The following is a 22,814-nucleotide window of genomic DNA, read 5'->3' on the forward strand; positions in this document are numbered from 1 at the left end:
CTTCCCTCACAGGTACCCATTTACCCCTGGGTGGAGAGAAGCAATTATAGTTAAGTGTCTTGCTCAGGGACACAAGTGTCACGACCGGGATTCAAACCCACACTCTGCTGAACAGAAGCATCAGAGCTTGAGTTCGGTGTTCTTATCAATCAATGAGTATGCTTCTAGAAACAATTACAAGAAAGTAAAAAAAAAACTCATCAGCTGACTGGAACACTTGTCCTACAATTAAAAAATGTGAACAATATTTTTGGCCAGAATTGAGAAAATTGGTGTACACATTTGCTTTTAATTAAAGGAACACCAGCATGCATCCATTCCACGCGTAACGTACCCGTACCAATTGCGATGGTACACACATGTACACCATGGGTCAAACAGCAATTTCATTTGATTTCAGTAACACTGACTTTTAAAAAACTCAGCTGAAGAAAAGTACATTGTACATGAAGATTGATGTAATATGTACTTGTACATTTATCTATATATATGTCCATTCATTTATTTTGTGTACTACATAGCATATATACATGTATCTTCATGAAAGACAACATTGTTCTTAAAGGAACACGTTGCCTTGGATCGGACGAGTTGGTCTATAAAAGCGTTCGAAACCGTTTGTGATGAAATGCATATATGGTTAGAAAGATGTTTTAAAAGTAGAATATAATGATCCACACAAGTATCACTCAAAATTGCACGGTTTTCATTATATGTCGTGAACTAACACGGTCGGCCATTTATGGGAGTCAAAATTTGACTCCTATAAATGGCTGACCGTGTTAGTCAACGAGGTTAAAAGAAAACCACGCAATTTCGAGGCATTGTTGTGTGGTTCATTGTGTTCTACTTTTACAACATCTTTCTCACCATACCGGTTTTATAACAAACAGTCACAGAATGCTTTTCAAGGACCAACTCGACCGATCCAAGGTAACGTGTTCCTTAAATTTGCGTTCAACTATTTTGGATGCAAGCCATTTTAAGCGTAACAAGTTTTATATTCACAAACATGTAAATATTCCAGTTGAGTTTTTAATCAACGCAATACCAAATCATGGTATCAGCAAACACTTGCCAAAGGAAAATGTTAATATTGTACAGTTATTAAAAAAGTTAATCCTAAACTTCCCTTTGTCTGATATTTATGTATTATAACATTTTATAAGTAGATACTATTTAGTCATTTCTCATCAAAGCAAAATTTGATTTCTAAAAAAGTTAAGGGCACTGGCTACCTTTGGTATTAATTGTTAAAGCCATTGGACCCTTTCGATTCAGACAAAAATAAAAAAGTTCACAGATTTACAAATAACTTACAGGGTTTTTTGAGTGAGAAATTACCTTCTTTCTCAAAAACTATGTTACTTTAGAGCATTGCTCTATGTTCAGAGGGGGCCGTTCTTCACAATGTATTATACTATCAACAGCTCTCCATTGCTTGTTACCAAATAAGGTTTTAGGTTAATAATTATTTGGAGTAGGCCTACATGTAATTACCAATAGTGTCCACTGCCTTTAAAGCCATTATACACTTTCAGAACAGAAAAAAAAAAAAAAAATCACAGATTTACAAATAACTTACAGGAATTACAGAAGGTAATGGTTAAAGACTTCTCTTGAAATATTATTCCATAAAATGCTTTGCTTTTTGAGAAAAAATTAAAACAATATCAATTCTCGACATCCAGAATTACTGATTTATTTTAAACACATGTCATGACATGGCGAAACGTGCAGAAACAAGGGTGGGTTTTCTGATTATTTTCTCCCAACTCCGACGACCGATTGAGCCTAAATTTTCACAGGTTTGTAATTTTATATACAAGTTGTTATACACGAAGTGTGGCCTTTGGAAAATACTGTTTACCCAAAGTGTCCAATGGCTTTAAATCCACAACTGGTATTTGTATTTGAACAATTCTGATACAATACAGAACTTAAGCTGATCAGAAGCACATGGTATAATCAGTCACTGTAGTGTTACACTCAATAAACAGTACTAAGACGGCATGATTTAATATCACACAGACCTACAAGCTGTTACTTCATGTTAATTTCAATGGGTTTATTTGCTCATGAATGTAAACTATTAGTTGTAAATTGTTTCTTTCATATAATCAACAAACAATACGTTTGCACACATGTATATCATATTCAGTATGTTTGTGTGTATAGTGCCTTGCTATGGTATGAAAGTCTGTGCATGATGACCACGTTTTAGACCTTGTATTAATCAATACGTAGTGCTTATATGACGTTAAAGCCATTGGACCCTTTCGGTTCAGAAAAAAAAAAAAAGTTCACAGATTTACAAATAACTTACAGGGTTTACAGAAGGCAATGGTGAAAGACTTCTCTTGAAATATTTTTCAATGAAATGCTTTACTTTTTGAGAAAACAGCAAAACAATATAAATTCTCGTTAACGAGAATTACGGATTTATTTTAAACACAATGTCATGACACGGCGAAACGCGCGGAAACAAGGATGGGTTTTCCCGTTGTTTTCTCCAGACTCCGATGACCGATTGAGCCTAAATTTTCACAGGTTTGTTATTTGATATAGAAGTTGTGGTACACAAAGTGTGGGCCTTGGACAACACTGTTTACCGAAAGGGTCCAATGGCTTTAAAGACTGCTGTAGTGTCACAGGAAAGCTCGCTGTAAAGTATCCCAAGCATCCTATATTTATCAATATAGGACTCCTATATTTATTTTGGAGTGCTATGTATCGCAGCAGTAAACTACATACATACTTTGAGAGTATTTTGAAATTATTGATAATAATCGATTTTTATATAGCGCTTTATCGAAGGGCGTATCATGGCTCTTCTGATAACATGACCCATGTTCACCGGGCCAGATATTTCATTCCTTAAACCATCTCAGCTCCCTTGGGTATCAGCCGGTGCTGTGAGTTACCGCGCTCCAAGCTAATCATTCACACAAACCATCTCTGCCCTCTAAGGTACCCATTCTACACCATGGTGGAGAGACGCAGTTGTTAAGTATCTTGCTCAAGGACACAAGCGCCCTGACCAGGATTCGAACCCATATCCCAATGACCCAGAACTTGAGTCTCGTGCTCTTATCCGCTCGGCCACGACAACCCCACAATTACACATAAAATTAAAGTACAACCTTTCAGTAGGAAAACCATTACAGGTACAAGGTTTATGTAGTTTGTAATCATAACAATTTATTCCACAGAATTTGTACAGCTCTATTTGTGTTATATGCAGTTAGGAATCACATCAGTTGCATCAAAGCTTCCAGCGAGAAAGCTGGTTACATTCAGACTTAACATGAAATATTACTAGTTATCACACAAGCGCGAGTGGAATACGTAAAAATATAGCGCTTCTGCGTCCCATATCCAACGAGGCTGATGGGATGCAGACGCGCTATATTTTCCGTATTTCTTCAAGCAAACTTGGCGCGTGACATAGAACACACAAGACGCATGGTAGTGATATTAGCCGTGCAATATAGGTTTTTATCACCACTCCATTCTGCCAATCTGATTGGAGGATTAGCGCGTACTTGAAGATAATACTAGTTATCACACTAGTGCAAGTGAAATACGGAAACAATATAGCACAGGCCTGATACTTCACGGAGGCAAGAAGGTGATTGCCTCAATGCCCTGGTCATTGCCTTGGTGCCCTTGAAATGCTCCAGTAGAAATTTACAATTTCACCATAGGGTGCCGTTTCACAAGGAGACATTGGTCACCATTTTACAATACCATCAGCACAATTCATTATTGTCTGTGATGTTGATTTTTGCTTTATTTTGCCACTATTCCGCCAGGCTAGCAAACTGGAAAAACGACTAGCCCGGTTGTAAAACTGGTTGTCCGGGGCTAGTAGCAACTACGACCCTTACATAGATCACACAATGTGAGAAAAATCACAAGCATTAGCTCGAACATCTGTTACGCTCAGCAATTACAACCTTGAGAGCTGTGGTGAGACAATGGCGAGATCAAAGATCAATGATTTCTCACTAATTAATCAATATTGATGAATACTGTTATTCAAGTACATTTTGCTTTTATTGGTACAAATGTACATTTGGTGCGAACTTAATCAATATGTGTTGACACACTTACGAAGCGCTAACAATAACCAGTCTAGATAATTTAAAAATATTTGATAAAATAACTGTACCGTCTTGATTACTGGGGTTCGACATTAAAAGTCTCCTATTAAAATTAAAACAAAAACAGAATTAAAAAACTAAGATATAAATTTAGAGACTTGTGGAATCATTTTAAACTGCAAGATTTTATCAAAAGAAAACAACACCAAGGATGTAATAGGTTGTTGGAAAAAAAACCCTTAACTACATGTATGAGCGCAAGGCGTCAAAGTGTGAGTGAAAGCTTGTAAGCATGAAAGGGCAGCCTGCTTACTAACATTTATCTTTGGTTTGAAAGCCAATCAGGGGGGTGTTCCATATTGTTTTATCTTTAAGTGATAAACTATTTCTTAGATAAATTTTGTTGGGGGCTGGGGGTTGAAAAAAAACCACCTTGGATTTTCGGTTAATAACAGAGAAATAACATCCCTGCAATATTTTAGTTTGAAATAGCGTAAACAAAAACACTGTATGTGCCCATTATTTCCCGCAATCTCCTTTGAAAAAAACCCATCAAAATAATAGAAATAACAATAATGTTAGAGGTGGGAAAAAATTAAACAACACTTTCTGTACGAGTATGCCCATAAATGGGACTGAAGCATATATTGACCACATGCACTGATCTCGCATACAACTACACTCTGCCCATTTTTGTCGGCCATTTTGGGAGACAAACCTTGGCCATTTTGGGAGGCAAACTGCATGCAATGATATGATGCATGTCTATACAATAACAATTGTCTACAGCTGATTTATGACTGTTTCAAATGATTTCCAGAGAGCAAACATTGTCCTATTTTTATCAACTAGCTTTACTTTCATCAATTCAAGCCTTCGTGAAGTTGTGCACTCAAAGACCAGGGGTGCATTCCAAACGAGCAAAAGAATCACAACCGTTTGCACAAATGCATTGGAACGATTGGTTGCGCACTTCGTGATGTCAATATGGCGACACTTTATAATAAAGATGGCGACACTACGTACATATTGTTTGTAATGTTAGGTGTTCCTGGCTGTGGCTTCTGAATGCGCCGTAGCTCCTTGTAAACCCAATATCAAGTGTTAAATAATTGGGTCTCAGAATCCATAACTGCAATAACCAATCTTTCTGAAAGTTTGTATATACTCAGCGCCTTGAGTACCTTGTTTGGTAGATACGTGCGCTATATAAGACTTCGATATTATAATTATTATTGCTGTATTGAAGGTCCTCTTCTTCTGTACATCGTGACCTCAACTAATTTATTTCAACTTGACCTGAATACGTTATCAACCACAAAAAACACACTATAACTACGTTCGTGACAAGAAAATAACATCGTCTGCTTATCGTTTTGTTGTCCGCCATTATAAAACCACCACAACCACCTCAGAATTACTCTCGCCTATAGTTGCTATCGTTCAGCAACGTCGGCAGCGCACAACTCGTTCCACTTAAAATTGTTGGCGATCGTGCGTAAACGTTGGCAACATTTGCGCAAGTGGAACGCACCTAAGGACATTTTGTCTGGATTCGCCATTTTGAACAGTCAACAAAGTTTACATGCACTGGACTCCAGAGTATCATTATCAATCAGATTGATCACACATTGACTCATCATTCCATGTTTCATAGATCAATGGAAAGAACCAAAATAAAACTTTCCTAACAATATCATCTCTAAATTCCATATTTACATTAAATATAGAAATGTCACTTAAAAGAAGCAATCTTTATGAATTTATTTGATAGCAAAGATTGACTTCTTATGGAAGAATTTATGTCAATACAATTACCGGAAAATCTTGGGTTGGTTCATAGAACCAGAACCCGGAGAACGCTGAGTGTCTCATTGTGCCTGTGGTTTCGTTGTGAGACCATTTTTATGGACGCGCATACGCCATTTTTGTTTCGCATGTATGGCAAAATATTTTGCCATACAATGACGTCATCATTGACCAATGAACACACTAGAAACGGTCTATGTGCGCTGACATCTTGCCATTACTTGCCATACACGCATGTCACGTGATGATAACTTTGCCATACATGCGTGTCCTGCGATGATCATTTTGCCATACACGCGTATCGTGGGTATCGATACACCGCGTCCACAGACGACACAGAGGGCGGCCAGACTTGGCGTTCTCCGGGTTCTAGTTCTATGGGTTGGTTGTATTGGCACCATTTTAATTATAGTCTTAAAACTTAAAGGCAGTGGACACTATTGGTAGTTTCTCAGAATAATTGTTAGCATAAAATCTTTCTTAGTGACGAGTAATGGTTGATGGTAAAAAACATTATGAGAAACGGCTCCCTCTGAAGTGCCATAGTTTTCGAGAAAGAAGTAATTTTCCACGAATTTGATTTCAAGACCTCAGATTTAGAACTTGAGGTCTCGAAATCAACCATCTAAACGCACACAACTTTGTGTGACAAGGGTGTTTTTTTTCTTTCATTATTATCTCGCAACTTCAATGACCGATTGAGCTCAAACTTTCACAGGTTTGTTATTTTATGCATATAATGAGGTACACCAAGTGAGAAGATTGGTCTTTGACAATTACCAATAGTGTCCACTGTCTTTAACTTCTCGATCTTCCTATATGTATCTTAATGCACATTTAGCCTGAACATCTGACGTCACACTTCGAGGCTCGTGAATAACACCAGAGAGTGGCCTCTAGCCTAGGTCAATCCCAGTACATAATCACCTTTCACCTTCATTCATTTCACACACGGTCGAATCCCACATACCAACATTACTTGCAAGTACATGTAACTGTGCATAACACACATACATGCAAAGCCCAGATTCATAGAGCTGCTGAGCACAAAAATTCTGCTTAGCATGAAATTTCTTCCTTGATAAAAACAGGATTACCAACCAAATTTCCATTTGTTGCATATTGCGTGTTACACGTATTCAGCTGTTGTTTGCTTATCCTGAAAATCACATGGAAATTTGGTTGGTAATCCTGTTTTTATCACGGCAAAAAGCAAAATTTTTTGAAATTGGGCCCAGATGATCGAAAGTAAGCTTTCCATATCTGTGTTTTGATTGGTCCAAATGGATGATTGTCAGCTGCACCCACATCACCTCGGACGAATCAAAACACAGTTACGGAAAGCTATGTCACTGCACGCTTATCTAATGAAATCATTGTATCCAATGAAATCACTGGGGGTAAAGACAGGGGACTAGGGCCCAAATTCATGGCTCTGCTTACAGTAACACACAGGCAACTGTAACTTCACCAAAAAAGAGGAAATTAAAAAATGTCAATGATTTTGTATAGTATTTTTCAAATTTGAATGGTAAAACTGAGATTAAAAAAAGAGGAAATCAGCTGATCCGAGGAAAAGTTGTATGCCTGCAGTAAGCAAAGAATCGTGCTTACGGAAGCAGGGAGTTCTGTGCTTACATCAAGCGTATTTCACGGGTTAGCGGGGAATTTTGCTGTGTGCGCGTGCGTACTCCACGTTACTAGGCATTCTTTCTACACTTACACAGCTAGCACAGCTCCACGTTACTAGGCATTCTACGCTTACACAACTAGCGCAGAAAGTCGGCGCTTGCACGTAAGCGGATAATGGTGAGCCTAAGCGCAGAATTCGGCAGTAAGCAGAGCCGTGAAATTGGGCCCAGTCTAATGCATGATGTGAATCTATTTATTGATTAATAATAATGTTATGATTTGGATGATTTCCTCTTGGTGTCCTTTTCAGTCTCATTAATATCGTTAGCTACTTTGTGTGTTGGTATTTCTGAACTCACCATCTTGGTGTGTAACGCAGCGCGTAGCTGACTGACGAGACCATCTGGATCTAATGTAGCTATCTTGGCTCCTGCATCAGAAATAAGAATAATATAGATTTGAAGTCAACACAGTGTTCATATAAAGCTTACTCATAAATACCCCAGACAGTTTGGCTATTCCTATTGGTGGAGAGCATGTCACGTGGGGGCATTTGAGGACCTAGTTCAAGTATTAAAGGCAGTGGACACTTTAAAAATAACAAACCTGTGAAAATTTGAGCTCAATCGGTCGTGGAACTTGCGAGATAATAATGAAAGAAAAAAACACCCTTGTCACACGAAAGTTGTGTGCGTTTAGATGGTTGATTTCGAGACCTCAAGTTCTAAATCTGAGGTCTCGAAATCAAATTCGTGGAAATTTACTTCTTTCTCGAAAACTATGTCACTTCAGAGGGAGCCGTTTCTCACAACGATTTATACCATCAACCTCTCCCCATTACTCGTCACCAAGAAAGGTTTTATGCTAATAATTATTTTGAGTAATTACCAATAGTGTCCACTGCCTTACAAAGCATATTTTGATTGCCCTATACTTGTTCAGTGAATAGACCGCAGGACCAGTAAGCTTTTTCACTAGTCAATATTTTAAACAAAATATGCTTTTTAACACTTGAACTAGGTCCTTAGGTGTTTTAACTAGAAGTTGGCCAGCGGACCACTCTTAAAGGGAAGGTACATGTTTGGTTATTACTCAAAACAAACATTAACTTAAAAACTGACTTAGGATGAGCATTGGAGAGCTGTTGATAGTATAAAACATTGTGGGAAACGACTCCCTCTGAGGTAACGTGGTTTTTGAGAAAGAAGTAATTTCTCACTCAAATATTAAAAGACTTCTAGGTCAAAGTCTTTTATTCTTATCTGAAAGCACACAAATTCGTCCAACAAGGGTGTTTTTTCTTTCATCATTTTCTCGCAACTTCGAAGACCAATTGAGCCCAAATTTTCACAGGCTTTATTTTATGCTGATGATGGGATACAGAAAGTGAGAAGACTGGTCTTTTACAATTACCAAACGTGTACAGTCCCTTTAAGGGAGAACACTGAGCTAGATGAAACTTTGTTTTCACTTTATAACGTTTTAAACAATGCATTCTCAGGTTTCCATTCATTTGATCAATAGGCAAATGACTTGTAAATAACACAGCAACACATGCCAGAAGTACAATTTCTTTTTTTGGTAAACTATTTTAAAACTTGACACACAACCACAAAGTACTAGGGCCCCATTTCATAGCTCTGCTTATCGCCAAATTCTGCGCTTACGATCACTCTTCTCTGTTTACGTGCAAGCGGCTAGCTGTGTAAGCGTGGAATGCCTAGCAATGTGGAGTATGCACGCGCACAAGCCACAATTCCGCACCAACCCGTGAAATTCGCTTGGAGTATAAGTAAGCACGGAATTCCCTGCTTCCGCAAGCATTCTTTGCTTACTGTAAGCAGAGCCATGAAATTGGAGCCTGTATGATTGTGAGTATTAATGTTGAACATTTTTATTGAAACAAGTCATTTGCCTACCTGCTAAGCCTGTTTTCATTCTAGTCAGTAATGATTCAACGTTAATAACCCCGAACACGCTCAACGAGTCTTCTGAAGAAACCAGGTTCTTTATCTTTCTCTTCGTCTGATATTGTATCATCTGGTTCTATATAATATGAAAAGACAAATAGCAAGAAGTGCTACAACGTACAACCACTAATAATAATACTGGGTTCTTATCACTAGGTTCTAATAATAATAATACTCGGTTCTTAGCGTTTTATCACACCACTAGGGGCCTATTGAAGCCCTCAGTATTATTTCCTGCAAGATAAGTGGAGCTAGTATTGAAGTATACGAGGCCTGGAAGTGTCATGGCCGAGCGGTTAAGAGCACAGAATTCAAACTGTGGTGTTTCTGATCAGCAGAGTGTGGGTTCGAATCCCCAGCCGTGACACTTGTGTCCTTAAGCAAGACAAGTTACCATTGCTTCATCCTTCAGATGGGACGTAAAGCCGTTGGTCCCATGTGTTGTGTAATGCATGTAAAAGAACCCAGTGCACTTAATGAAAAGAGAGGGGGTTCGCCTCGGTGTTCCTGGTCCGATCGGCAGCAAATTGCGCCACAGCACCCTGTAAAACATTACATGGTGCTATCAAAATTAGGTCACGTTACTAAAACGTAGTCCCACATCTGGCAGGAAATACTGTGTTACAGCGCCAGTGCGTCAGAGCGTCACTGACATGTGCGCTATATAAGAAGCCACAATTATTATAATTAAGGAGTGCTACAAAGTACAACCACTAATAATAATAATACTCGGTTCTCAGCGCTTTATCACACCCCTAGTGGCGTATCAAAGCGCTTAGTATTTTGTCCTGAAAGGTATGTGGAGCTATGTTTTGAAGTATGAGACCTATTCCTTAATAGTACTATGTGATGGTTAACAAGGTGCTGTGGCGCAATATGCTGGCGATCAAACCAGAAACACGTGTGTTACACAATACACAGGACCAACGGCTTTACGTCCCATCCGAAGGTCGCAGCAATAATGGTAAAGTGTCTTACTAAAGGTCACCGGTGTCACACCTGGGGTTCAAACCCACACTCTGCTAAACAGAAACACCAGAGCTTGAGTTTGGTGCTCTTTTCCGCTCGACCACTACGCACCATCACTACAACTATTTAACTGGTTTAAATGTATGCTGTTTGATTAACATATGAAATATTTTAAGGGTGTCATGGCCGAGTGGTTAAAAGAATCAAATTCAAGTTCTGGTGGTTAAGATATCAGACTGTGGGTTTCGAATCCCACTTGTGTCCTTGAGCAGAATGCTTTACCATAATTGCTTCTCTCCACCCAGGGGTATGAATGGGTACCTGCGAGGGTAGAGGTTGATGTTGTGTATGACAAAAAGCCACAAGCGCCTTACAGGCAGCTCAGGGTTGTTTACTCCCAAGGGTGCTGAGCAAGATTAAAGGAATGTTAATGGCCGAATGACCAGGGTACTAATGTAAAGCGCCCATCCCAAACCGCGTCTGGAGAACCCTGAAAGTATCTTGCCCAAGTACACAAGTATCATGACCGGAATTCTAACCTACACCCCAATGACTTCACCACCATAACTTGAATTTGATGCTCTTAAAGGCAGTGGACACTATTTGTAAGTACTCAAAAAATAATTAATGGCATAGAACCTTACTTGGTAACGAGTAATGGCGAGAGGTTGATAGTATAAAACTTTGTGAGAATTGGCTCCCTCTAAAGTAACATAGTTTTTGAAAAAGAAGTAATTTTCCATGAATTTGATTTTGAGACCTCAGAATTAGATTTTGAAATCAAGCATCTGAAAGCACACAACTTCGAGTGACAAGGGTGTTTTTTCTTCCTTTATTATCTCGCAACTTCGACGACGTATTGAGTTCAAATTTTCACAGGTTTGTTATTTTATGCGTATGTTGAGATACACCAAGTGTGAAGACTGGTCTTTGACAATTACCAAAGGTCTCCAATGTCTTTAAGCACTCGGCCATAACACCCTATGTGTTGAGAGAAGAACACATCTATTGAAAGGTTTGCCATTTGTTTTAGAAAAAAAATGTGGCAAAATATTTGTGTGCAGCTATTACTACAGAGTTTGGTGATTGCTTGTGGTTACTCACCATCGCTTGTCTTGGTTGTCCCATCTACAGCTCCTGACACTCCAGTCTCCTCTTCAGCAAATGCTAATAATACCGCCCTCTGTTTATTGGTTAATTTACTGAGAAAAGAAATGAACAAAATACAAACAAGAATTAATACAAGACCTGAAGTCTTTAATATTTGAGTGATAAATTCTGTTCCTCACAATGTTTTATACTAACAACAGCTCTCCATTGCTAGTTTTGATGCTAACAATTATTTGGAGTAATTAACAATAGTGTCTTGTGACTTAAATTAAGCGACAATTATTGTATTTGATCATGGGATTCTGCAAACAAACATGTGAAACAACATGGATAGCAGTCTAGGGTTACTTGTCTCGAGGTCATAATTAAAAATACAACCATTAATTGTGGTTATTATTTAGATGGCTGACTGAGAGTAGAGGCTTTAAGAAGATTCGCCTTTCTAAAATGACCAGACCTGATTGGACGAGCACCAAATGGAACATCACCTTAACCTACAGGAGAGACTTGGCAACTCTCTGTCCAAAATAAACTTTAAAGCCAGGTTCATACTTCATGCGAATGCAAAGCGAATTTGACGTGAGTGTGACGTCACAACCCTCCTTTCGCAGCGATATTCTCAAGTGAGTTCAACTGCTGCAAATTTTTCGTTGCGAATTTGTGACGTCAACATTCGTATCGCATTCGCAGGAAGTATGAACCGGGATTTACAGTCTTACATCGCGCTGAACCAAATAGATTAGGAGCGGCTCTAGGTCAACCGTAATAAAGTTTGGTTTCAGACAGGCCTACTTAACATAACATTGCCATTGGCTTGGCTCATGACAAGACCAACGTCTGAAACCAAGGCGCTCCAGAGTCGTTCCCCACGACTGCAACAGTCGATCTTTTGAATTCATGTCCAGTCGCTCCTGTTTCAGACATCAAACTTTTCATGGACTTAATTCAGAATTTGGTTTGGCGCGACTCTGGAACGCGTCTGAAACGGGTGTAATATTCTTTGCTGCATGCAATAAACTTGCCCTCTAACTCCGTATGATTGACTGAAATAGTGGGCCAGAGTGTGTAATATCAAAGATACACCATTGAAAGCCTACATCCCTCACTCCTTTCATAGAGTTTTGAGGGGGTACACAACATGTACATTTAGTCGACCTGTGGTTGACAACTGACAAGCAACGTACATGCGCAGTGACGGACTCACTCGAACGACTCATTTTGAAGTTGAGTCAACCTTCCGCTTTTTCGCTGTAGTGTCGCTGGTTCTGGTTAGAATGGCACATGCTGTTGGGACCAGTAAAGAAACCTTGGTCTCGAGGCTGGTTCCAAATGGTCGACCACACCACAGTAGTCAACCAATGGTCGACCAGTCAACCAATGGTCGACCAGTCAACCAATGGTCGACCAGTCAACCAATGGTCGACCAGTCAACCAATGGTCGACCAGTCAACCAATGGTCGACCAGTCAACCAATGGTCGACCAGTCAACCAATGGTCGACCAGTCAACCAATGGTCGACCAGTCAACCAATGGTCGACCAGTCAACCAATGGTCGACCAGTCAACCAATGGTCGACCAGTCAACCAATGGTCGACCAGTCAACCAATGGTCGACCAGTCAACCAATGGTCGACCAGTCAACCAATGGTCGACCAGCCTGGGTTCGAGTCCAAATGGTCAACCTTTATATAACCATTGTACCCACAGATTATCGCTGGCAAGAAATGGAGGAGGGAAGGATTAATATACTTACATGGGAACTTTAATTTTGATATGAACGTAGTGATCACCATAACCATAACCATTGACTCTACTGATGCCTTTACTTGGTAGACGTATCCGGGTATGGGACTGTGTACCTGCTGGTATCTGTAATAATATAAATCAACAATGTCAACATTATACATCTCATCATGTATAGTATTCAAATAGATGCTGTCAAAAAACAACCATTAAAGGCACTGGACACTAATAATAATAATAATAATATCAAAGTCTTATATAGCGCACGTATCTACCAATCAAGCTCAACCACCACCAGCAGTCTCCTGAAGATGAGCAGAGTATACTGTATGAAACGTCAAGACCAAACCAGCTCTTATCAGAGCCAACACTCCCACAAAAAGAGATTTACACATGGTTGTACCCGCAAGTTTACTATTTATTTATATAACACACCTCTTGCCTGTTCTGTATTCTTGTTGGCTGAAACACGGTCCCAGGGGGTGAACTAATATAGTCTAATGATCGCGCGCGCATGTTTTGCGGGAATAGTACCCGCCATGCACTAGTCTTTGAAAATAGAGCCTGGTTACAGCGCCCTCTCTTGACGTGAACAGTGAACAGCAACTACAACTTCCTTTCTTTTCCAGATTTCTGTTCTTATTTCACATTTAAGACCGAGGTGTGTTATAAAACACATATTGACTGGCATAATTTGGTAACTAGTGTACGTCTATTCCCCCTCGGGACTGTGTGTGACCAGAGGGGCCTGTGAGTGACCAGAAGAGGGGCCTATTTCCCTCTTCAATTTGGGGGGGGGGATGGAGAGGGATCATGTCAACTTACATTGAGATGGATACTATCATAGATGCCTTTGATCTTTAGACTGCCACCAAGCGCTGCCTGTGTGAAGCTTATAGTGACATCTGAGTGTACATCAGCACCATCTCTCCTGAATGTATCACTACGAGCTACTTTAAATGTTATGAAGAGCTCTCTGTTACCTACTGGCATACGTACTGTCTGCCCATCCTCAACACCTACAGAATCAACACAGATAATTCAAACTTACTGATAATATTAATGAACAATTTGTATACAGAGCAAAATTACAGAACGCTTTTAGAACGTGAAAGAGTGAAAACCAGGACTGTTGAATAAAACTAGACGGCGAAGCTGCCATGGCGAGCTGTCCAGCGCCCTCTAGCAATCGTGGCGCTCAAAACAAATATTTGAGTATCCGGTTAATTTCTGATAGTTGGCCAGCAGTTAACCGAATACCAAATTTCACTATTCGCCCAGCACTAATAGTGACGTAATTGAAAGAAGACGACCTACCTGCTGGTACAGGCACAGTGACTTTCTTGCGTTGCATTGTGGTCCCTGCACCTCTACATGTCATACATGGTACAGTAATTAACGTACGAGTCCCTCGGCATTGTCTACAGGTTGTACGCATAACAAAAGGACCTGTGTTGATGGTTTCCTGTAACAAATAGAAACAAATTCTTTGTTAGACTGGGTCATGGTTGGGAAGAGAATTTGTTGTGAAAGTAATGGGTCAGACAAGAGCAAGGGTCGACATACAACCTTTAGTATAGTCTCGATCAGGGTTTTGGGTCGACCAATTTCAGTGGTGGGCAAAAAAAACCCAAATTACTTCGAGGTACACCAAGGGCGAGTGGATCAGCAAACTGGAGGGGCAAAGTTTCCGAACTGTTCATGTCATGGGGCCATGCAATAAGTTGAATGGCCTTTTGACTGTGTTATTTCTCTGTGACATTTGATAATCCTTATCATTATTTGTGTCTCAGATCAATACACAGTGGACAAAATTTTGATTCATTCATGGGGAAATCTGTGCTGGGCGGCACAATGTATTTTGCTACAAATACAAATAAAAGACAACAATCATTTTCATGACATTGTTTGACTCATTTCTCGAAAACTACAGCACCTCAGCAAGTAATATTTTAAGGTACGCTTTCTACTATCATTGTCTTCAAACTGTGAAAGTTTAAAGTAAATCTGTGGACATTGTGGTTTGTGTTACAAAAAGAACCAAGACCCTTTAAAGGCAGTGGACACTATTGGTAATTGTCAAAGACTAGCCTTCACAGTTGGTGTATCTCAACATATGCATAAAATAACAAACCTGTGAAAATTTGAGCTCAATCGGCCATCGAAGTTGCGAGATAATAATGAAAAAAAAATAACCCTTGTCACACGAAGTTGTGTGCATTTAGATGGTTGATTTCGAGACCTCAATTTCTAAATCTGAGGTCTCAAAATCAAATTCGTGGAAAATTACTTCTTTCTCGAAAACTATGGCACTTAAGAGGCAGCCATTTCTCACAATGTTTTATACCATCAACCTCTCCCCATTACTCGTCACCAAGAAAGGTTTTATGCCAATAATTATTTTGAGTAATTACCAATAGTGTCCACTGCCTTTAACACAAGTTTGGGGTTAGAACTCACCTGCCCCGTTCCATTGCAGTGGTGACAACGGACTATTTTGGAGCCTGGTTCCGCTCTGTTTCCTTTACAGCGATCACAAGCATCTTCCATGGAAACGGTCACTTCTTTATTAATACCTCTTGCAGCCTCGCTAAATGTTAGATCCATCATAACCTGAGATACAATCAAAGCAAACAAGGTTGTTATACCTCGGATACAAATTGTGAATTTTGATTGTTCGGAAACCAATCATGTGATGTGATACAAAAACGCAAGTACCATAGCTAAGGATGCGTATTATGCATAGCGCACATCCTTAGCCATGGTAAATTATACAATTGTTGCACGCTCGATGGGATCCATTGCGTTTTGTACACCCGAGGGGGCAAATGGCACCCAAGACGAAGCCGAGGGTGCCATTTGCCACCGAGGGTATACAAAACCCATGGACCCCAGTCACAGCGTGCAACAATTGTTTTGTTATACCTTGGTAACATTATTATTCCTCTTCTCAAAGTTCTGTTGTTATCTTCAAACATTACTACGACGAAGTAATGCAAAGTTTAATCATGGTTTAATAAGCAGACGACCAGTTCAAATAAGCAACAACTCTTCACCTGTTCCCTCCAACCCGCGTGTGTTTCGTACACAGCGCTGGAAATCGACCAACGGTGGGAACGATCAAGGTGTTGTACAGCGGTTAACATCACTTTTCATGTTACCCGCCGCACTGTGCATTATGCGTAGCGCACATCCTTAGCCATGGTATATATGCGTTTTTGTTGCACGTCACGTGATTAGTTCTCGACCAATCAAACTTCACAATTTGTTACCGAGGTATAACAAGAGTTTTTGTTGACCGGTGTACATCACCTTGATCGTTCCCACCGTTGGGCCATTTCCAGCACTTAGTACAAAACAGACACGGGTTTGAGGGAACAGTAAATAATTGTTTCTTATTTGAACAACTGTTGGTCTGCTCATTAAACTATGCATACTCTTTCGCGTAAAATTGTTTCAAGATGACAACAAAACAGAACTTTGGAAAGAGGTATAATAACTTAACCATGATATAACAAAACAATTGTTGCATTATACAATTGTTGCACGCTGTGACGGGGTCCGTGGGTTTTGTTAACCCTCAGGGTCAAATGGAAGCCTCTGCTTCTCCTCGGGTGCCATTTGCCCCCTCGGATATACAAAACACTATGAACCCCATCACAGCGTGCAACAATAACATAATGACCTCACCTCGTGACCTCTGTCGAATCCACCAAACACCGAATCGCCAAAAGACGCCCCGTTATTGCCTCCTCCAAATCCAGCATTGCCGAAGATCTTCCTGAAGAGTTCCTCTGGATCTATATTTGTTTGTTGCCAATGTTGACCTTGCTGGAATCCACCTCCACTGCCTCCAAATCCAGCTGCTCCCATCGTATCATATTCACGCCTCCTACTGTCATCACCTAATACCTAAATCATAGAATGTTTTCAGTTATTATAAGTTCGATATGGGAAACAGATGTGCTATATTTTTTCATCTTCAAGTACGCGTTAATCCTCCAATCAGATTCGCAGAATGGAGTGGTTTAAAAAAACCTATATTGCACGGCTAATTCACTACCATGCGTCTTGTGTGTTCTATGTCACGCGGCAAGTTTGCTTGAAGATAAATACGTTATCACACGCGCGCTCGTGGAAATACGAAAAATATAGCGCATCTGCGTCCCATATCAAACTCGGCCTTGTTGGATATGGGACGCAGAAGCGCTATATTTTTCTGTATTCCACTCGCGCTTGTGTGATAACTTATAATGTATTTCCTCAAACTAGCCTGTGATAACGAATTTATCTTCAAGCAAACTTCAAGCAACGCATGTGACAATAAGCATTTGACGCAAAAGCGCCACTTCGGAAATTTGTATTCACTTTTTATATAAGCTGTATGTTTTGCGTAAAGCTTACATGTATAAAAGCGCAATACGCAGAGTTAGAACACACAATAAGCAGGGCGTTATATTTGCGTTGCGATATAAGTTTATATCACATTCCTTGTTGCTATGGATCGACCAATCAGAATCAAGGATTCAAATAATATAGGTTATAAGGTTACTGCCATCACATGGTAAATTTTAGGATGTAATGTGTTAGGGTTTAGAACACTAACAAAAACTTCATCACTGAAGACAAGAAATAACCTCTACATTTAATTTACAAAGTTGGTACAATTTTCAGTCTTTCAATCTTTTGGGGAAAGATTTTTTTCTTTTATTATTCTCTATTTCAGCAACTACCAATAGGGTCTGGTGCCTTTAAAGCCATTGGACACTTTCGGTAAACAGTATTGTCCAAAGGCCCACACTTTGTGTATCACAACTTATATATAAAATAACAAACCTGTGAAAATTTAGGTCATCGGAGTCAGGAGAAAATAACGGCAAAACCCACCCTCGTTTCCGCATGTTTCGCCGTGTCATGACATGTGTTTAAAATAAATCCGTTATTCTCGATATCGAGAATCGATAATTGTTTTAATGTTTTCTCGAAAAGTAAAGCAGTTCATGGAATAATATTTCAAGGGAAGTCTTTCACCATTACCTTCTGTAAACCCTGTAAGTTATTTGTAAATCTGTAAACTTTAAATTTTTGTTCTGTTTAGAAAGTGTATAGTGGCTTTTACAAGGAATAATACCAAAGACAAATTCCTTCCTTCACTTCAACAATGGCTATACAGAGGAAGGTTTTGGGGAAACAAACTATTACAGTGCGTCTGTGTCTAAGTCCCACCATCTTATTTTTCTGAGACAACTTATCGATAGTGAGGTTTCTAAAACCACAAAGTCTACAAACCTCATATGCTTCAGCCAGTTCCGCAAATTTCTTGGCAGCTTCTTTGTTGTTTTTGTTCTTGTCGGGATGATATTTCTTTGCTAACTAAAACAAAACAGAAAAATGATAACTTTAGTCATTTGTAAGGACACTTTGGTAAGCCAGGGGTCGATTTCACAAAGAGTTGGGACTAGTCCTAACTTAGGACTAGTCTTAGGAGATATACAAATTGCATGGATAGTCCTAAGTTAGGACGAGTAACTTGTCCTAACTCGAGTTAAGAGTAGTCCTAACCCTTTGTGAAATCCACCCCTGGATAACTTACAAAAGCTTACAAAAGCTCAATGAAGAAAATAAGAAAATGCATGATATACATAAACATGTTGTCTTAACTGCAATATTACCACCAAACTGATGTACAACCAAACACTGAATAAAGTCCATGAAAAGTTTAACGACTGAACAGAATGCAACACAGTTCAAATGAGAACCCTGCCAAATGCACCAAAATGCAACAAGGGATTTTGTTGCTTTGCGCAGGGCATGTTGTTTGTGTTAGGACTGATCAAGTGTGTTTGCCCTGCTAAAGGCCAAGTATAACTGCAGTGATAACGAAAATGATAACGACGCAAAGAGAACGCATTCTATTGGTTGAATTGCTGCACGCAGAACACGCCCACACTCATTCAACCAATCGAGGGCGTGTATTTTATCGTTCTCATTTTTTGTTCTCGTTATCGGGGCCTGTGTGATCGGGCCTTAACAGTATGCACATAAGTGTAGTGGTGACTTGGCTTATATGTGCGACCATGAACTCTGTCAAAGGAACAAAGTTGACTGCCAAATACATCAAAATGCAACACCAATATGAAGTAACTTGACTTCTAAATGCAACAAATTCAGTTAAAGAATGACATCTGAGTTAACTGCCAAATGCAATAGATTACAACAACTATTACCATTTGGTGCATGTTGTTGCATTTGGCATTGTTAGGGTTCTAATAAGCAATTAAATTGTTTGTATTTATTATACTCTATATATATGGTTTGCAGTAACACCCTGTGTGTATCTACTTGCCAGGTAGAGTTCTCCCAAACATCCGATAAATCTACTCCGCGGTAGTAGAATAAAGAAAGACAGTTTTCTAAGAACAAACTCTACCTCACAAGTAGATACACACATGGTGTTACCACAAACCAAAAATATATGTTGATACCTCACCATGCAATGCCTCAAATCACAGATTACAACAATTATTACCATTTGGAGCATATTGTTTCAATTAGCATCGTTAGGGTTTTAATTATTGTTTTTATAATTAGCATACTCTACTCTTTGCTCATACCTCATAGTAAGCTTTCTTGATATCCTTTTGCGAGGCATTCTTTGCAACTCCAAGGACTTTGTATGGATCAGAGATCGCTGAGAAAGCTGAACTTGTGTGAATCAGTCTGCTGGAAGCAGTATGAATGGATCCTGAAGAGAAAAAACAAAACAAAACAATTACAACATTGAGCAAGTACAAGAGGGCATAAGTAGTTGACCCGTGGTTGACTATTGACCAGCAACGTACATGCGCAGTGACGCACTCACTCGAACGACTCACTTTGGAAGTCTAGTCAACCTTTTTGCATTTTCACTATAGTGTCACTGGTTCGCCTCTGCGCTTCATACACATTATAATGGAACATGCTGTTTGGACTAAGCTTGGGCGGTTCCAGAAAGTTTGGGGCTCGGTTCCGGTTCCAAAAAAAAGCTCAGTTCTAAGACATACCCGGTTCCAACTCAATATAAAACATAAGCCGCCCGTCCCGAGCTCACACACACACTTAAACCGATCTATTTTAACTGAAAATAACCAAGTTAATCAGACATCGGTCCGGAGCTCACACACACACACACACACACAATTGGAGCCGACCTATTTTCAACAAAAAATTAATACCAGAAAAGCAACCAAGTCATCAGACATCGAGCCACCGAGCACCTATTCTCCCTGCATTTATACAAGTCTTTGATTTGGCCGGCAGCAATACGTCCGTAGTGCAGTACGTCCGTAGTGCAGTACGTCCGTAGTGCAGTCTGTCCGTAGTGCAGTACGTCCGTAGTGCAGTACGTCCGTAGTGCAGTACGTCCGTAGTGCAGTACGTCCGTAGTGCAGTACGTCCGTAGTGCAGTACGTCCGTAGTGCAGTACGTCCGTAGTGCAGTACGTCCGTAGTGCAGTCTGTCCGTAGTGCAGTACGTCCGTAGTGCAGTACGTCCGTAGTGCAGTACGTCCGTAGTGCAGTACGTCCGTAGTGCAGTACGTCCGTAGTGCAGTACGTCCGTAGTGCAGTACGTCCGTAGTGCAGTACGTCCGTAGTGCAGTACGTCCGTAGTGCAGTACGTCCGTAGTGCAGTACGTCCGTAGTGCAGTACGTCCGTAGTGCAGTATGTCCGTAGTGCAGTATGTCCGTAGTGCAGTATGTCCGTAGTGCATGCAGTGTGTCGTCTCTGTACATACAAGTGTACATGCCTGTACATGCATACAGTACTGTGTGTTTTGTGCATGGGACAAGCTTTTATGAATATGGATATATCGGCAGCCAATCACAACGTGCTGTCTGGTTGGACTTTGGACTCTGTATATGTTGTAGATGACTCTGTTGCAGATGCCTATGCATTAGAGGGGGCTGTGCACTGTGTGTTGTATAAAAATGCAGCCACATGTGATAGTTGATGCTCATGTCGGCTTGAAGCCTTTGCACAGTGTATCTGCGGTCACTGCTTTCAACATGAAGCCTCAATTTTTGGAGCCAGTTCGTCCCAGGATCGGCTCCACAGAGTCTTTTATAATTGGGACTCGGTCTTTTCAAATCGGAACCGACAAAAGCGGGTACCCGGTTCCACAGAAGAGTGGAACCGCCGGTCCGGTTTTCAATTTGGAACCAGGGACAACTTTCCGTATGGCGCCACTACTTTTTCACTCATTTTTACAAAAAGGGATATCTCATGGAGGTAAATCAGATTATTTCATATCGAATGAAAAAGTAGTGGCGCCCTACGGAAACTTTTTTCACCATATACATTGTTAGCTCACAAACATTTTGACTTTTGTTGGGGAGACTAAGTCTAACTTACTAAACTCAACTTGATGGCGTCGGTGGATTCAAGTAAGTTCAAGTAACTGTCCACGTGAAGCGTTAGCAGGTTAGCATGGTTTAGAGGCTACGGAATTTCTACATAGCAAAACTGTCTGTGTACGTACTGTAGAATGTTTGTTGAGAAACAATTCATGACATTATTTGTGGAAAAGTTTCCGTATGGCGCCACCACTTTTTCATTCGAAATAAAATAACATAGTATCCAATTTACCTGATTGATATATCCCTTTTTGAAAAAATGAGTGAAAAAGTGGTGGCGCCATACGGAAAGTTATCCTTATTTGTTTGTAGCGCATCGATAGCGTCTATTTGGCGGAATAAAAGAGAGAATGTCACAAGGTCTATGCACTCCTCCCCCACCCAACCCCCCGCCCCCAATTCTGACGACGTAATAAGCTGTACACGAAATATGAATTGCAAATGCCAAAATTATAGTCCGATACATATTCAATACCAATTTTTACCATCAAATTGTTTTCCAATGCCCTGAATGCAAGTCCGTAACAGACTACTCCTGCCATCAAACCCTTGTGTCCTAAGCTCTCTCTTATGCACAACTGTGCATCTCCAGCATGCAAGAGAAGGCTGGAACTTGTGGAAGTTTCTTGGTAGAAATCGAACTGCGGCGGACGTCGCCATGCTTGCTCTTTCGTGTTTTACTCCTAAATGCGGGTTAGATGGTACACCGACGATGTGTAGGTACTGTTTACGTACGGGCCGTCCAGATACCATACGCAACGTTCAGCTAGACTTGATTTCAAGTCTGAGACTGCGGTTATTTCTCAGCCACACAGACCTCACCCGCAGATTTGCTATCACTCGCAATCAGGCAATAATGTGCACAGAAAGAACCTTTATGTCTGTGTATGTTATATATAACTCTATGGTTTTATGGCTGTGATAAATGCGTTGACTATCGGGTAGACTAAAAGCCACAATCACAGACTTGGAACTCTAACGTCCAGCCATAGCCATAGCTGCGGAGCTGCAGCCGCAATCGGCTACGGCTTCGGATGGGTTCAGGCTTGACGGAGGAGGGCGCTCTATCAAAAAAAGTTTAGT

At 40.2% G+C, this 22,814-nt stretch overlaps 1 protein-coding gene across 2 annotated transcripts; it reads right to left on the minus strand.

The window, feature by feature from the left end:
- Positions 1–3,037: 3,037 nt before the first annotated feature.
- LOC139936268 (dnaJ homolog subfamily A member 3, mitochondrial-like) lies at positions 3,038–22,393 on the minus strand. Of its 2 annotated transcripts, XM_071931059.1 has the most exons (11): positions 22,217–22,393; positions 19,953–20,083; positions 18,628–18,711; positions 17,029–17,250; positions 15,799–15,951; positions 14,656–14,803; positions 14,164–14,357; positions 13,349–13,464; positions 11,591–11,688; positions 9,467–9,593; positions 7,840–7,977 (listed from the first exon to the last, which is right to left on the minus strand). In XM_071931059.1, the coding sequence occupies exons 1-10, from the start codon at positions 22,389–22,391 to the stop codon at positions 9,508–9,510; spliced, it is 1,407 nt and encodes a 468-aa protein (XP_071787160.1). In that variant the 5' UTR covers positions 22,392–22,393; the 3' UTR covers positions 7,840–7,977; positions 9,467–9,507. The 2 variants fall into 2 exon arrangements, with proteins under 2 accessions (XP_071787159.1, XP_071787160.1); XM_071931058.1 differs by lacking the exon at positions 9,467–9,593 and having other exon boundaries at positions 3,038–7,977.
- Between the last annotated feature and the right edge of the window lie 421 nt (positions 22,394–22,814).

The sequence above is a fragment of the Asterias amurensis genome, chromosome 4 (genome assembly GCF_032118995.1).
Source record: "Asterias amurensis chromosome 4, ASM3211899v1".
Lineage (NCBI taxonomy): Eukaryota > Metazoa > Echinodermata > Asteroidea > Forcipulatida > Asteriidae > Asterias > Asterias amurensis.